General features: G+C 46.4%; 1 protein-coding gene across 1 annotated transcript in view; it reads right to left on the bottom strand.

Annotated features, from left to right (window-relative positions):
- Positions 1-4783: 4783 nt before the first annotated feature.
- LOC143817679 (inverted formin-2-like) overlaps positions 4784-14953 on the bottom strand; it is a 50436-nt gene continuing 40266 nt past the window's right edge. The window contains exons 16-18 of the mRNA XM_077299171.1: positions 10861-10939; positions 10652-10660; positions 4784-5030 (exon numbers count right to left, since the gene is read on the bottom strand). Of these exons, the coding sequence (XP_077155286.1) occupies positions 4888-5030; positions 10652-10660; positions 10861-10939 (231 nt within the window). The 3' untranslated portion in view covers positions 4784-4887. The remainder of the gene's footprint in view (positions 5031-10651; positions 10661-10860; positions 10940-14953) is intronic.

The following is a 14953-nucleotide window of genomic DNA, read 5'->3' as shown; positions in this document are numbered from 1 at the left end:
ATTCAAACTCAGCTTTGTTTAGTAGAGGTAGAGTGGGCGAACCCACCTGACCAGGCAAACGGCACTTGCACGGGTGCTTGCGCCAAGTGGTGACCACGGTCCTGTGGGGGGAGTCATTTAGGGAGGAATAAAAATGGCCTATGGTGGACATTCAGCTGCTGCAAATGGAGGAATTGGCAAAGTCAGTAAGAGGTGGGCAAAAGCGAGTCATTTATCACCCAAGCTAGGTGTCAGCAGGGGAAGGTGGGGCAAAAGAATGATTGGTTCATTTTAATGAAGGTTAGATCATCTACATTTTGGGTAGCCAAACGTGTCCTTTTTTCGGTCAGTATTGAACCAGCAGCACTGAAGACTCTTTCTGAAAGCACACTGGCAGCAGGGCAAGAGGGCTCCTGTAATGCATATTCTGCCAATTCGGGCCAGGTGTCTAGTTTAGATGCCCAGTAATCAAAGGGGAATGACCTGTGAGGGAGAACATCGATAAGGGATGAAAAATAGTTTGTAACCATACTGGACAAATGCTGTCTCCTGTCACTTTGAATAGATGCAGCAGTCCCTGTTGTGTCAGCGGTCATTGAGAAAAAAAATCACTCTACAACCTTGTCAGAAAACCCCTCTGTCCAACGCCACAACTAGCACCTCTGTCATGTTGCCCCCTACGGCAAGTGAGGACCATCACCGCCTCTGTGTGCTGGGAATGCCTGAACCAAACGGTCTACAAGAGTGGCTTGTTTGGTAGCCAATATTTGCTCAAGGTTCTCATGTGGCATGATGTTTTGCATTTTCCCTTTATAGCGTGGATCCAGGAGGCAGGCCAACCAGTAATCGTCATCGGTCATCATTTTGACAATGCGGGGGTCCCTTTTTAGAATAAACAAGGCATACTCAGCCATGTGGGCCAATTTTCCTGGTGTCAATTCACTGGTCCTGCTGGGTTGAGGAGCACTTTCTTGGAAATCCACATCACAAGTGTCCCGCTAGAAACCTGTACCTGACCTTGCAACGCCACCAGTTTCAAGTGGCCCCTGAGAAGCATCCTCCTCCCATACATAGTCATCCCCATCATCCTCCTCTTCGACCGCCACCTCGTCCTGGACAGTTCCCTGACCAGACAATGGCTGACTGTCATCAAGGATTCCCTCCTCCTCGGCTGCAGACGCCAGCTCCTTGATGTGCGTCAAACTTTGCATCAGCAGACGCATAAGTGGGATGCTCATGCTTATGATGGCGTCGTCTGCACTTGCCAGCCGTGTGCATTCCTCGAAACACTGAAGGACTTGACAGAGGTCTTGTAGCTTGGACCACTGCACACCAGACAACTCCATGTCAGCCATCCAACTGCCTGCCCGTGTATGCGTATCCTCCCACAAATACATGACAGAACGCCTCTGTTCACACAGCCTCTGAACCATGTGCAGTGTGGAGTTCCACCTTGTTGCAACATCGATAATTAGGCGGTGCTGTGGAAGATTGAGCGATCGCTGATGGTTCAGCATACGGCTGGAGTGTACAGGCGACCGGCGGATGTGCGAACAAAGTCTTCGCACCTTCAAGAGCAGGGCTGGTAACTCCGGATAATTTTTAAGAAAGCACTGCACCACCAGGTTCAAAGTGTGAGCCAGGCAAGGTATGTGTTTGAGTTGTGAAAGGACTATGGCAGCCATATAATTCCTTCCATTATCACTGACTACCTTGCCTGCCTCAAGATGTACACTGCCCAGCCATGACTGAGTTTCTTGCTGCAAGAACTCGGCCAGAACTTCCGCGGTGTGTCTGTTGTCGCCCAAACACTTCATTTCAAACACAGCCTGCTGACGCATGAGGATGATGATGAGGATGATGAGGATGAGGAGGAGCGAACGTCTACAGCCAACTGTTTCCTAGATCGTGGGCTAGGCAGAACTGTCCCACTATTGCTGTCCCATGTGGACCCTGCATCCACGACATTAACCCAGTGCACCGTGATGGACACGTAACGTTCCTGGCCATGCCTACTGGTCCATGCATCTGTTGTGAGGTGCACCTTCCCACTGACAGACTGCCTCAGTGCATGGACAATGTGGTCTTTGACATGCTGGTGGAGGGCTGGGATGGCTTTTCTCGCAAAGAAGTGCCGACTGGGTAGGTCATAGCGTGGTACTATGTAGGCCATCAGGGCTTTGAAAGCTTCGCTTTCAACTAACCGGTAGGGCATCATCTCTAACGAGATAAGTCTGGCAATGTGGGCGTTCAAACCCTGTGCACGCGGATGACAGGATGAGTACTTTCGTTTCCTAACAAGAGTCTCTTCTAGGGTGAGCTGGACTGGAGAGCTGCCTATGGTGCAACTAGCGGTGGTGGTGGTTGTGGACATGGCAGATTGAGAGTGAGTTGGTGATGTTGGCCTACATACGGTGCTTCCTACCAATAACCTTCTGACTCCCTGACTGCTTTGGCCTAGCGACGATCCCTCCACATTTGCTGCTGCTGGTGTCCTAATCGGTGGGCTTACAGTGAGGGAAGCAATGTTGCGGTGCTTACTACCTTCATTCAGACCTGGCGCACCAGCGGTACGGGACGTTAGGTAGTTAGTCCAGGCTTGCAAGTGCATGCTGTTTAAATGTCTACGCATGCACGTTGTATTTAAATTGTTAAGAATCTTCCCTCTGCTAAAGGTCTTTGAGCATTTTTTACAGATCACTTTTGACTGATCATTGGGATCTTGGTCAAAAAAATGCCACACTGCACTCTTCCTACTATGGAATTCCTTTTCAGGCATTGCAACTTTCACAGGATGGCCACGCTGTCCTAAAACTGGTTTTGTCAAACGTTTTTTGCCTGATACGGGCCTGCCAGATGACAGCTGTTGCGATGTAGATTGGTGCTGCTGCGGATAACCCTCCTCCGCTTCAGAGCTACTGGCAGCGCCACCCTCTTCCCCCCATGGCTGCCAATCTGGGTCAACAACTGGGTCATCTATCACCTCCTCCTCAATGTCATGTGCACCTTCCTCAGTGTCACCGTGTAAGGTGCTATAGCGTTCGGGACAGGGCACCATAGTCTCATCAGGGTCAGATTGTGGCTCAGCAAACTGCGAGGGCAATGTAGTGATCTGACTCAATGGAACAGCATCATAATCTAGCTGTGGCTGTGCATCAGAGCACTCCATGTCCGATTCTTCTTGTAATGGCCAGGGTACAATTTCCCTTTCTAACCCAGGCACGGTATGTGTAAAGAGTTCCATGGAGTAACCTGTTGTGTCGCCTGACGCATCCTTCACTTTTGGTTTGGTAGAAGGACACAAGGAAACGTCTTGTTCCTGACCGGGAGCATCCAATGACGACTGGCTGCTGTGACATTTCGAACTTTGGGAAGAGGAGGCCAAAGAGCTAGAGGCTGAGTCAGCAAGGAAAGACAAAACTTTTTCCTGCTGCTCCGGCTTTAAAAGCGGTTTTCCTACTCCCAGGTAAGGGAGCCTTCGAGGCCTTGTGTAGCCAGATGATGACGCAGGCTCAACACCTCCAGCCTTAGGTGCTACTGTGCTTTTTCCACTACCACCAGATGCAGCACCACCATCAGTACCAGCTGACAACCCCCACCCACGGCCTCTTCCACCAGACTTCCTCTTTTTTTTTTTTTTTTTTTTGGGGGGGGGGTCGGAGACACAGAACTACAACTCTGGCCCAGTGGTATAACTGTAAACTATGAACGAGCAGAAAGTGGCTGCCTGATATATATGACACCAGCAGTACAGCAGAATATACACTGTGTGCGAATTTTAATCTCCCTTTTTTTTTTGGTGGGGGGGGGGGGGGGACACAGAACCACAACTCTGGCCCAGTGGTATAACACTATGAACGTGCCAGAAAGTGGCTGGAATTATTAAAAAAAAAAAAAATACAATAACAAGCTCCCTACAATGAGCTCAGGACAAGTATGGCAGCAATAAAAAGGACTGCTGAACACAAAAATGTGGACAAATAAACAAGATAGGTAACTGTGCAGAAAGGAGCAACAGGAATTTTGCTTTTATATAAGCAGTTGGTTTGCACAGCACCGTGCACACAGCTATGCAGCTGCTGCACTAAAATACGACCTCCACTGTCCCTGCACAAAAAGGTGGTGTGGGACAGTGAAAATCGCTCCAGCACAAGCGGTTTGGGGGTTTAAATTTCCTCCCTAACTCTGTCCCTGCTTCTGACTAACTGCAACAACACCTCTCCCTATGCTCAGATCGGCAGAAGTAAGATGGCGGTCGGCGTGCACGCCCCTTTATACCCCCTGTGACGCCACAGACAGCAAGCCAATCACTGCCATGCCCTTGTGTAAGATGGTGGGGACCGCGACCTATGTCATCACGCTGCCCACACTCTGCGTCCTCCTTCATTGGATGAAAAACGGCGGTGACAGCGTCATATGAAACGCGACTTTGGCGCTCTGATCGTGTACCGCATGGCCGATCCCACACTAGGATCGGTTCGGGTTTCATGAAACCCGACTTTGCCTAAAAGTCGCCGATTTATGAAAATGACCGATCCGTTTCGCTCAACCCTACTCTTGACCTTCAATGTTTTAATTTTTTTTCTAAGTTGGAAAACTAAAAAAAAAAAAACCACCAATATCAGGCACATTTAATTCATGCAGCATTATGTACAGGATAAAACAGGAGCAAAGAAGCAAAAAGAAATTGGCATAAAAAAGACATGCAAATTACAAAGTATTTCTGAAATACTTTAATAAATTTTAAATATAATTTTTTAACAAAGCCAAGCTCACAAACTAAGTAGTAAGGATTTTGCAGGGTATGCAGAGTCATTTGGTTAGTCTTTTTTAAAGACAAGCTTTTGAGATGCGTTTGCATAGAAGACTGAAAAAGGTTCTTGGGAAAACCTGTAGTAACTTTACCATTTACACACTACTTGAGTTCTTCTGAGAATCCTCAGGCTCTGATTTGATTTCTGCAGTTTTACGGAGCTGGAAACCTTTTCTGATATCGGCCAGTAAAGCATCAGTGCTGCAACCTTCTTCTAACTTTACTGTTCCTTTCCGAACTTTGTAACCAAAAGGCAAAAAAAATATATAAAATTACAAAATGTAATAGTTTGGTTCAAATTGTCGTTTTATGCTATTTTCATCAAACAAATAAGTCAAACTTAATTTGGAATTCATTTTTCAAATTAATATGAAAAAAAAGTGTTAAAAGGGAACCTGTCACCAAATTTTTGCCATGTAATCTGAGAGCAGCCTAATGTAGGAGCAGAGACCCCGATTTCAGCGATGTGTCACTTACCAGTCTGCATTCTGCCATTTTGATACAATCATTGTGTTTTTTGGTCTAGCAGAGCTCAAAAGCTGAATTATGTATAACCCCGCCCACAACACTGACAGAAGGCTGCCAATCAGAGGTGGGGGGTGGCTACACAGAATAAGTTGACTAGGAGGAGCAAGCAACCAAGTCCAGTGTTCAATATCTTGCGGATAAAAAGCCGGATTACTTACCGATCATGCTCTTTTAATGAGTCCACGACAGCACCCCACATGAGAGAGGGATCCGCCCATAGGAACAGGAAACCTACAGAATAAAAGGAGGCGGTCCCCTCTCCTCCTCAGTTTAGTTTACAGAGTATAAAAAGGGAACCGCAAAAGCTTTAGTATTAATTCTTATTCAGCAACATCAATTTCTTAAACTCTATACAACCATTATTTGTGAACTAAAAAGAAAGCTGTGCATAATCAGAGAGGGTTGTAAATGGGTGCTGTCGTGGACTCATTAAAAGAGCATTACCGGTAAGTAATCCGGCTTTTTACCCTTCACCACGACAGCACCCCACATGAGAGATTTTCAGAGAGTCATTATCTGGGTGGGATTACTGTACTAAGAACAGCTCTACCAAAGGTTAGATCAGAAGATGTGGATAGATAAAGTCTATAATGGTTGTAGAAGGTGTAGACCAAGTTGCGGCCTTACATATCAAATGAATTGGTACATCCGCCTGTTCCGCCCAGGAGGAAGCCATGGCTCGTGTTGAATGTGCCTTTATGCCCACTGGAGGAACTTCGCCCTTTGACGTATAGGCCAAACAGATTGCTTCTCTGATCCACCGAGATATGGTAGCTCTTGTAACCCCATGTCCTTTCTTGCGGCCCTGAAAGGAGATAAACAAAGCCCTACTCTGCCTCCATGTCTGAGACCTCTCTATGCAAGTCAGGATGGCTCTTCTGACATCTAAGGTGTGGAACTTATGTTGTTCTGGGGTTACAGGGGTATCAAAAAAGGAAGGGAGAAAGATTTCCCGAGATCTGTGATAGGTGGATGCCACTTTAGGGAGGTATGAGGGATCAGGTTTTAGGACTATTCGATCTTGAAATACTAGCAAGAAAGGTGGGTCTACTGATAGGGCCTGGATGTCACTAACCCTCCTAGCTGAGATTAGGGCTACTTTATACGTTAGAACATTTAGAGGTGTGGAATCTAGTGGTTCAAACGGGGAGCCAGTTAAGGACTCTAGTACTAAATTTAAATCCCACAGAGGTAGACGGGGAATATGGACCGGATTACTTCGTTCACAAGACTTAGTAAATCTGGAGACCCATCTATCAGCTGCTATATTACATCCATATAGGGCTCCTAATGCCGAGACCTGAACTCTTAAGGCGTTTACGGATAATCCTAATTCTCTACCTTTTTGTAGGAACTCTAGAATAGGTGTCACTGGAACTTGCTTAGTGAACGGTATTGTATAAAAGTTTAAGAATTTATTCCATACCCTACTATACATTAGGGTGGTAGATCTTTTTCTACTTAGTAGCAGGGTGTTTACGAGTTGTTCTGAAAATCCCCTTGAACTTAGTAACTGCCGCTCAAATTCCACGCCGTCAAGTGAAGCCCTTTCACTTGCGGGTGGAAGAAGGGCCCCTGGAACAGCAGTTCCTTGTCTAATGGGAGAATCCACGGACCGCATAGACACATGCTCTGGAGACAAGAGAACCACGGTCTCTTTGGCCAAAAGGGTGCATTGAGGATTACCCTTGCTTGTTCCCTCCTGATCTTCCTGATCACTAGTGGAATCAGAGACATTGGAGGAAAGGCGTACGCCAGTTTGAACTTCCAAGGATGGTGTAGAGAGTCCAACGTGTCTGGATGATCCCTGAAGTTCAGGGAAGCAAATCTTTTTACCTGTCTGTTGCTTCTTGTGGCAAACAGATCTATTTGAGGTATACCCCATGATCTTGTTATTGCTCTGAATATGTCTCCGTTTAGGGTCCATTCTCCCTGGCGTAGCTTGTTTCGACTGAGGTAGTCTGCTTTGGTATTTTCTACCCCTCTGATATGTAGGGCTGTTAGGGATGCAAGATGAGTCTCTGCCAATTGGAAGATCTCTCCTGCTATGGTCATCAGACTTCCTGACCGTGTACCACCTTGACGGTTTACATAGGCCACTGTGGAGGAATTGTTCGAGAAAACGCTTACATGTGCTCCTTGAATCTGTGGAAGAAAATGATTTAAGGCATTTTCTACCGCTCTTAAATCTTTCCAATTGGAAGAACATGTTAACTCTGCTCGATTCCAGGTGTCTTGGACCACATTATCCTCCATATGTGCACCCCACCCCGTAGGGCTGGCGTCGGTAGTAATTATTTTAGACGGGTCTACTATCCAAGGTACACCCTCTGAAAGGTTTCCCATATCTAGCCACCATGATAGGGATTCTATGACATCCCTGGAAAGAGTTAGTTTACTCTCCAGATGTCGTTTTTTTCCCTGGACTGATAATACTTCATACTGTAACTGATGGGTATGAAATTGAGCCCACGGTACAGCTGGAATACATGAGGTTAATGATCCTAATAAGGACATAGCCTTAGTGTCATGTGGGGGTTTTCTATTGCCTCTGACACCTTTGACTGTAGTTACTTTTTTTGAATGCAGGAGGAAGCTTTTTTGACTTACGGAGTCTAGCTGGATCCCTAGAAATATTTGAATGGTCTCTGGGTTCAGTCTGGACTTTTCGAAGTTGACGATCCAACCCAACTCCTGTAGGGATGAGATCGTGTTAGACAATCGCATTTTACACCGAGTAATAGAATCTCCTACCACCAGAAAATCATCCAGGTAGGGTATTATCAAAGTGTCCCGTTGGTGTAGATGAGCCATCACTTCTAATATCACCTTTGTGAAGATGCGGGGAGCCATAGAAAGCCCAAAGGGCATTGCTACATATTGAAAGTGACGAACCTGTCCTGCCAGGACAACTGCTACCCTTAGGTACTGCTGGTGTTCGGCATGTATGGGAAGATGATAGTAGGCATCTTTTAGGTCTATCCCGGCCATGACACACCTAGGGAACAAAAGTTTGATGGCAGAACTAATAGATTCCATCTTGAAAGTATGGTTACGCAAAAAGGAATTTAATCTTTTGAGATTTATGATGGTTCTAAATGAACCATCTGGTTTATTGATCAAAAACAAAGGGGAATAGAACCCCTTTCCTTTTTGATCCCGGGGAACCTCTATCAATACTTTAGATAGAAGAGATAGGATCTCTGATTCTAGAGCTTCTTGTTTTTCCCGTCCTTTTGGAGAGGTTACTATAAAAGAATCCCAAGGGATTCTGTCAAACTCCAATTTTAATCCATATTTAATAATGTCCAAAATCCAATGGCTAGATGTTATTTGCTCCCATTTAGAAAAGAAAATCTTAAGCGGCCGCCCACTTCATAGTTAGCGGTACTTGCTACGTTTTGAATTATAGGATCCGGTAAACAGAGCACCTTTTTGTTTTGGATCCCTTGTTTCCCAGCGCTCCCTTTGCTCAGTTGGTTTGTTCCTGGTAAAGGGGCGTCTTCTGAAGGCTCTCCTGTAAGATGGAAGATATTGGTTAGGGAAGCCCTTCTTTCCCTCTCCTGCTTTATTTAAGAGCTCATCCAGTGTTTTCCCAAAAAGGAACTCACCCTGGCAGGGGATCGCACAAAGTTTTGCTTTGGCCTTTGCGTCCCCTTTCCAGTTTTTTAACCAGAGTGCTCGCCAGGCTGTGTTCACTAGGCCGGCTGACCTGGCTGCTAGGCGTAGCGAATCCACAGAGGCATCTGCTAGGAACGCTACTGCCTCCTTTATTAAAGGGATTTTCGGTAGGATTGTGTCTCTCGAAGCTCTACCTTTAATCTGTTCCTCGAGCTGCTCCATCCACACTAGCAGCGACCTTGCAGTGCAGGTACCAGAAATAGCTGGCCTGAATGCCCCCGTGTTAGCCTCCCATGATCTTTTAAGTAAGGCTTCTGCTTTTCGGTCTAACGGGTCAGTTAGAGTCCCCGAGTCTTCAACGGGCAAGACCGATGCTACTTGCATGCGCCAGACCCTGCATTTCTTCACGGATTATGGCTCTAACGTCAGACGGAGTCATTATATTTTCCTGCACTCCAAGCATAACCTTTTCGTATAAGAGTCTGGAAGGGGTTGCAAACAAATCCAAACACTAAGAAAAGGACACATAAAGCACATTCTTTGTCTAGAGGAAGGGGATACAGGAGGAACATACATCAGCATATAAGAAGAGGATTTTAAAAACTCACCCAGTGAAGCTGACAGGTACCGGTTCTGGAGGCGGATTCTTTGATAAAAGATCTCTCTGTTTGGTGGTAGATTGTTTTTCCCCACTCTTAATGCTGCTCCTGGCACTTGTCTCCTTGCTGGGAGAACGCTCTGTCACAGGCAAGTGCGCTTCGTCGGCCGGTGAAGCCATACTTGCACACACCGGACGACGCTAGCGCTGCATTTTTAAATTCGGCGCCGAATCTCCTGCCTCCCCAGACCCAACCCGGAAGTGCTCCGGCGACTTCCGGGTTAGACGCGCCGCTCCTCCTCACTATGCGGCGGCTGCTGGATAAAAAGCCGGCCGCTGAGCGTGCGCGCGTCCTCATGGAGCCGGGCGGACCAGCGGTGACTGGACCCGGACCATGGCGACTGACCAGACTAGGGGGGAGGCTGCAAACAGTGGCTCCCCCGCCGCTGCCTCTGCAACCGCAGCCCCTGCCGTTCCCACGGACACCAACGCAGGCAGGTGCATGGCCCAGTAATCCTCTTGCTGTAGGTACTTCGGATTCCCATAGAAACAGGAAACCTAAACTGAGGAGGAGAGGGGACCGCCTCCTTTTATTCTGTAGGTTTCCTGTTCCTATGGGCGGATCCCTCTCTCTCTCTCTCTCATGTGGGGTGCTGTCGTGGAAAAGGGTAAAACACTAATTTTATTGAAACAGCAAAAGAGCCTAGTAAGTGACACATCACTGGAATCCGGATCTCTGACCCTACATCATTTGTTTAAATGTTATCCTAAAACATTTTAAATAAAATTATGTATATATTTCATTATATTCATTGCTTGGTTTATATATACACATATTCATAAAAAAGAAGAAAAAAAAATGTATTTATTTAGGGGTCTGAGAAGCAAAATTGCCCCAAGTAAAGTTTGGGGGAACTGCTGTTCATCACTCAGTGATTACTTATAAAAAAAAAAACCCAAAAACTACAGTTACATAAAAAAAAAACAAAGGCCAATTTATCAGACTTTTCTGAATTATCAGAGGTCAGATTAAGGGAGTTGCACTGTACTCTAAAATGCATAGAAAATGACATATAGACAGACGTTCATTACACCAACAAAGCAGGACCCACGCTTACAAACTGGGCAGAATTCCAAACATGGCAGCCCCCCCCCCCCACTCTAATGGCCAATTTGCCGCAAAAGCACATATGTCCAGGACTTCGACAACCCCTGTAACCAAATTTTACAGCATTGCATGTAGGAAAGTCAAATAAGCAGAATGTCTCCTGGGAAAAATTTGGAAGGAAGTTGTCGCTTGGTCTGTTGTACTACAACTTACGGATTTTTCCATTCTCTCCCTTCAGTCTCTTTGCTTCATCCTCCTCAAGTTGCTTTTTTCTTTTTTCTGCCTTTAGCGCCTGCTGTCATGATCTCTGCAGGCAGAGATCATAGCAAGCCTATAGAGGGACAAGCTCTCGGAAGATGGAACTATACTGACCATGAACTAAGCCTGCCGCGCAACTAGAAATAGCCAGGTAGCATTTCCTATTTATCGCTAGATGCCCAGCTCTGGCCTAAGACCTAAATAGCTAGCAAAGGGAAATATAAGACCTGGCTCACCTCTAGAGAAATATTCCAAAGAAGACAGTAGCCCCCCACATATAATGACGGTGAGTTCAGATGAAACAACAAACGCAGCAGAAAAATAGTCTTAGCAAATTTGAGGTCCGCTTACTAGATAGCAGAAGACAGATAGTATACTTTCATGGTCAGCAGAAAAACACTAACAAAACACCATCCAGAGATTACCTTAAACTCTGGCATTAACTCATAACGCCAGAGTAGCAATCCCTGATCAACGAGAGCTTTCCAGACACAGTAACAAAACTTCAGCTGTGAACTGGAACAAATAGGCAAAACAAAACATGGACAAAAGTCCAACTTATCTAGTAGCTGTCTAGAAGCAGGAACAAGCACTGAGAGGCATCAGATAACATTGTTGACCGGCAAGAAACCACCAGAGAAATGAGCTTAAATAGCGACACCCACTACTGATGGAACCAGGTGAAACAGGAAAGAGGATGACAAGTCCAATTCCACAAGCGGCCACCGGGGGAGCCCAGAATCCAAATTCACAACAGTACCCCCCCCTCAAGGAGGGGGCACCGAACCCTCACCAGATCCACCAGGGCGACCAGGATGAGCCCTATGGAAGGCACGAACAAGATCAGAAGCATGAACATCAGATGCATTGACCCAAGAATTATCCTCCTGGCCGTAACCCTTCCAGTTGACCAGATACTGGAGTTTCCGTCTGGAAACACGAGAGTCCAAAATTTTCTCCACAACGTACTCCAACTCACCCTCAACCAACACCGGAGCAGGAGGCTCAACTGAAGGTACAACAGGTACCTCATACCTGCGCAATAACGACCGATGAAAAACGTTATGAATGGAAAAGGACGCAGGGAGGTCCAAACGGAAAGAAACAGGATTAAGAATCTCCAATATTCTATAAGGGCCGATGAACCGAGGTTTAAACTTAGGAGAAGAGACCCTCATAGGGACAAAACGAGAAGACAACCACACTAAATCTCCAACACAAAGCCGAGAACCAACACGACGACGACGGTTGGCAAAACGCTGAGTCTTCTCCTGGGACAACTTCAAATTGTCCATAACCTGCCCCCAGATGTGATGCAATCTCTCCACCACCGCATCCACTCCAGGACAATCCGAGGATTCCACCTGACCGGAGGAAAATCGAGGGTGAAACCCCGAATTACAGAAAAACGGGGACACCAAGGTGGAAGAACTGGCCCGATTATTGAGGGCGAACTCTGCCAATGGCAAAAAAGCAACCCAATCATCCTGGTCAGCAGAGACAAAACACCTCAGATATGTCTCAAGGGTCTGATTAGTCCGCTCGGTCTGGCCATTAGTCTGAGGGTGAAAAGCAGATGAAAAAGACAAATCTATGCCCATCCTAGCACAGAATGCCCGCCAAAATCTAGACACAAATTGGGTACCTCTGTCAGAAACAATATTCTCAGGAATACCGTGCAATCGGACAACATTCTGAAAAAACAGAGGAACCAACTCAGAAGAAGAAGGCAACTTGGGCAGAGGAACCAAATGGACCATTTTAGAGAAACGGTCACAGACCACCCAGATGACAGACATCTTCTGGGAAACAGGCAGATCTGAAATAAAATCCATCGAGATGTGTGTCCAAGGCCTCTTAGGAATAGGCAAGGGCAACAGCAGTCCGCTAGCCCGAGAACTACAAGACTTGGCCCGAGCACAAACGTCACATGACTGCACAAAGATTCGCACATCTCGTGACAGGGAAGGCCACCAGAAGGATCTTGCCACCAAATCCCTGGTACCAAAAATTCCGGGATGACCTGCCAATGCAGAAGAATGTACCTCAGAGATGACTCTGCTGGTCCAATCATCCGGAACAAACAGTCTATCAGGCGGACAACGATCCGGTCTATCCGCCTGAAACTCTTGCAAGGACCGCCGCAGATCAGGAGAAACGGCCGACAAAATTACTCCCTCCCTAAGGATACCTGTGGGTTCAGAATTACCAGGAGAGTCCGGGTCAAAACTCCTAGAAAGGGCATCTGCCTTAACATTCTTAGAACCCGGTAGGTATGACACCACAAAATTAAAGCGAGAAAAAAATAAAGACCAGCGCGCCTGTCTAGGATTCAGGCGTCTGGCAGTCTCAAGATAAATCAAATTTTTGTGGTCAGTCAATACCACCACCTGATGCCTAGCCCCCTCGAGCCAATGGCGCCACTCCTCAAACGCCCACTTCATGGCCAAAAGCTCCCGATTCCCAACATCATAATTCCGCTCTGCGGGCGAAAATTTGCGAGAAAAGAAGGCACAAGGCCTAATGACGGAGCAGTCGGAACCTTTCTGCGACAACACTGCCCCAGCTCCGATCTCCGAAGCGTCAACCTCAACCTGAAAAGGCAGATTCACATCAGGCTGACGCAACACAGGGGCAGAGGCAAAACGGCGCTTAAGCTCCTGAAAGGCCTCTACAGCATGAGGGGACCAATTAGCAACATCAGCGCCTTGTCTGGTCAAATCAGTCAGTGGTTTAACGACATCCGAAAAACCAGCAATAAATCGGCGGTAAAAGTTGGCAAAGCCCAAAAATCTCTGAAGACCCTTAAGAGAGGAGGGCTGAGTCCAGTCACAAATAGCTTGCACCTTGACGGGATCCATCTCAATGGAAGAGGGAGAAAAAATATACCCCAAAAAGGAAATTTTCTGGACCCCAAAAACGCACTTAGACCCCTTCACACATAAAGAATTAGACCGCAGAACCTGAAAAACTCTCCTGACCTGCTGGACATGAGAGTCCCAGTCATCAGAAAAAATCAGAATATCATCCAGATATATTATCATAAATTTATCCAGAAAATCGCGGAAAACATCATGCATAAAAGACTGGAAAACTGAAGGGGCATTAGAAAGACCAAAAGGCATGACCAAATACTCAAAGTGGCCCTCGGGCGTATTAAATGCGGTCTTCCACTCATCCCCCTGCCTGATCCGCACCAAATTATACGCCCCACGAAGATCAATTTTAGAGAACCACTTAGCACCCTCTATACGAGCAAACAAATCAGTAAGCAATGGCAATGGGTATTGATACTTAACAGTGATCTTATTCAGAAGCCGATAATCAATACATGGTCTCAAAGAGCCGTCTTTTTTTGAGACAAAGAAAAACCCAGCTCCCAAGGGAGAAGAAGATGGACGAATATGTCCCTTTTCCAAAGACTCCTTTATATATTCCCGCATAGCAGCATGTTCCGGCACAGACAAATTAAACAAACGACCCTTTGGATATTTACAACCCGGTATCAAATCTATGGCACAATCGCACTCACGGTGCGGAGGTAACGACCCAAGCCTGGGTTCGTCAAAGACGTCTTGATAATCAGAGAGGAACTCAGGGACTTCAGAGGGAATGGACGACGAAATAGAAACCAAAGGTACGTCCCCATGAATACCCTTACATCCCCAGCTCAACACAGACATTGCTCTCCAGTCCAAGACTGGGTTGTGAGACTGCAACCATGGCAATCCCAGTACCAAATCGTCATGTAAATTATACAGCACCAGGAAACGAATAATCTCCTGGTGATCCGGATTGATACGCATGGTTACTTGTGTCCAGTATTGTGGTTTATTATTAGCCAATGGGGTGGAGTCAATCCCCTTCAGAGGAATAAGAGTCTCCAAAGGCTCTAAATCAAAACCACAACGATTGGCAAAGGACCAATCCATAAGACTCAGAGCGGCGCCAGAGTCAACATAGGCGTCCGTGGCAATGGATGACAAAGAGCAAATCAGGGTTACAGACAAAATAAACTTAGACTGAATGGTGCCAATGGAAACAGACT

Source organism: Ranitomeya variabilis, chromosome 3 (assembly GCF_051348905.1).
Source record: "Ranitomeya variabilis isolate aRanVar5 chromosome 3, aRanVar5.hap1, whole genome shotgun sequence".
Classification (NCBI taxonomy): Eukaryota; Metazoa; Chordata; class Amphibia; order Anura; family Dendrobatidae; genus Ranitomeya; species Ranitomeya variabilis.
This window is presented reverse-complemented; position numbering and strand designations above follow the sequence as displayed.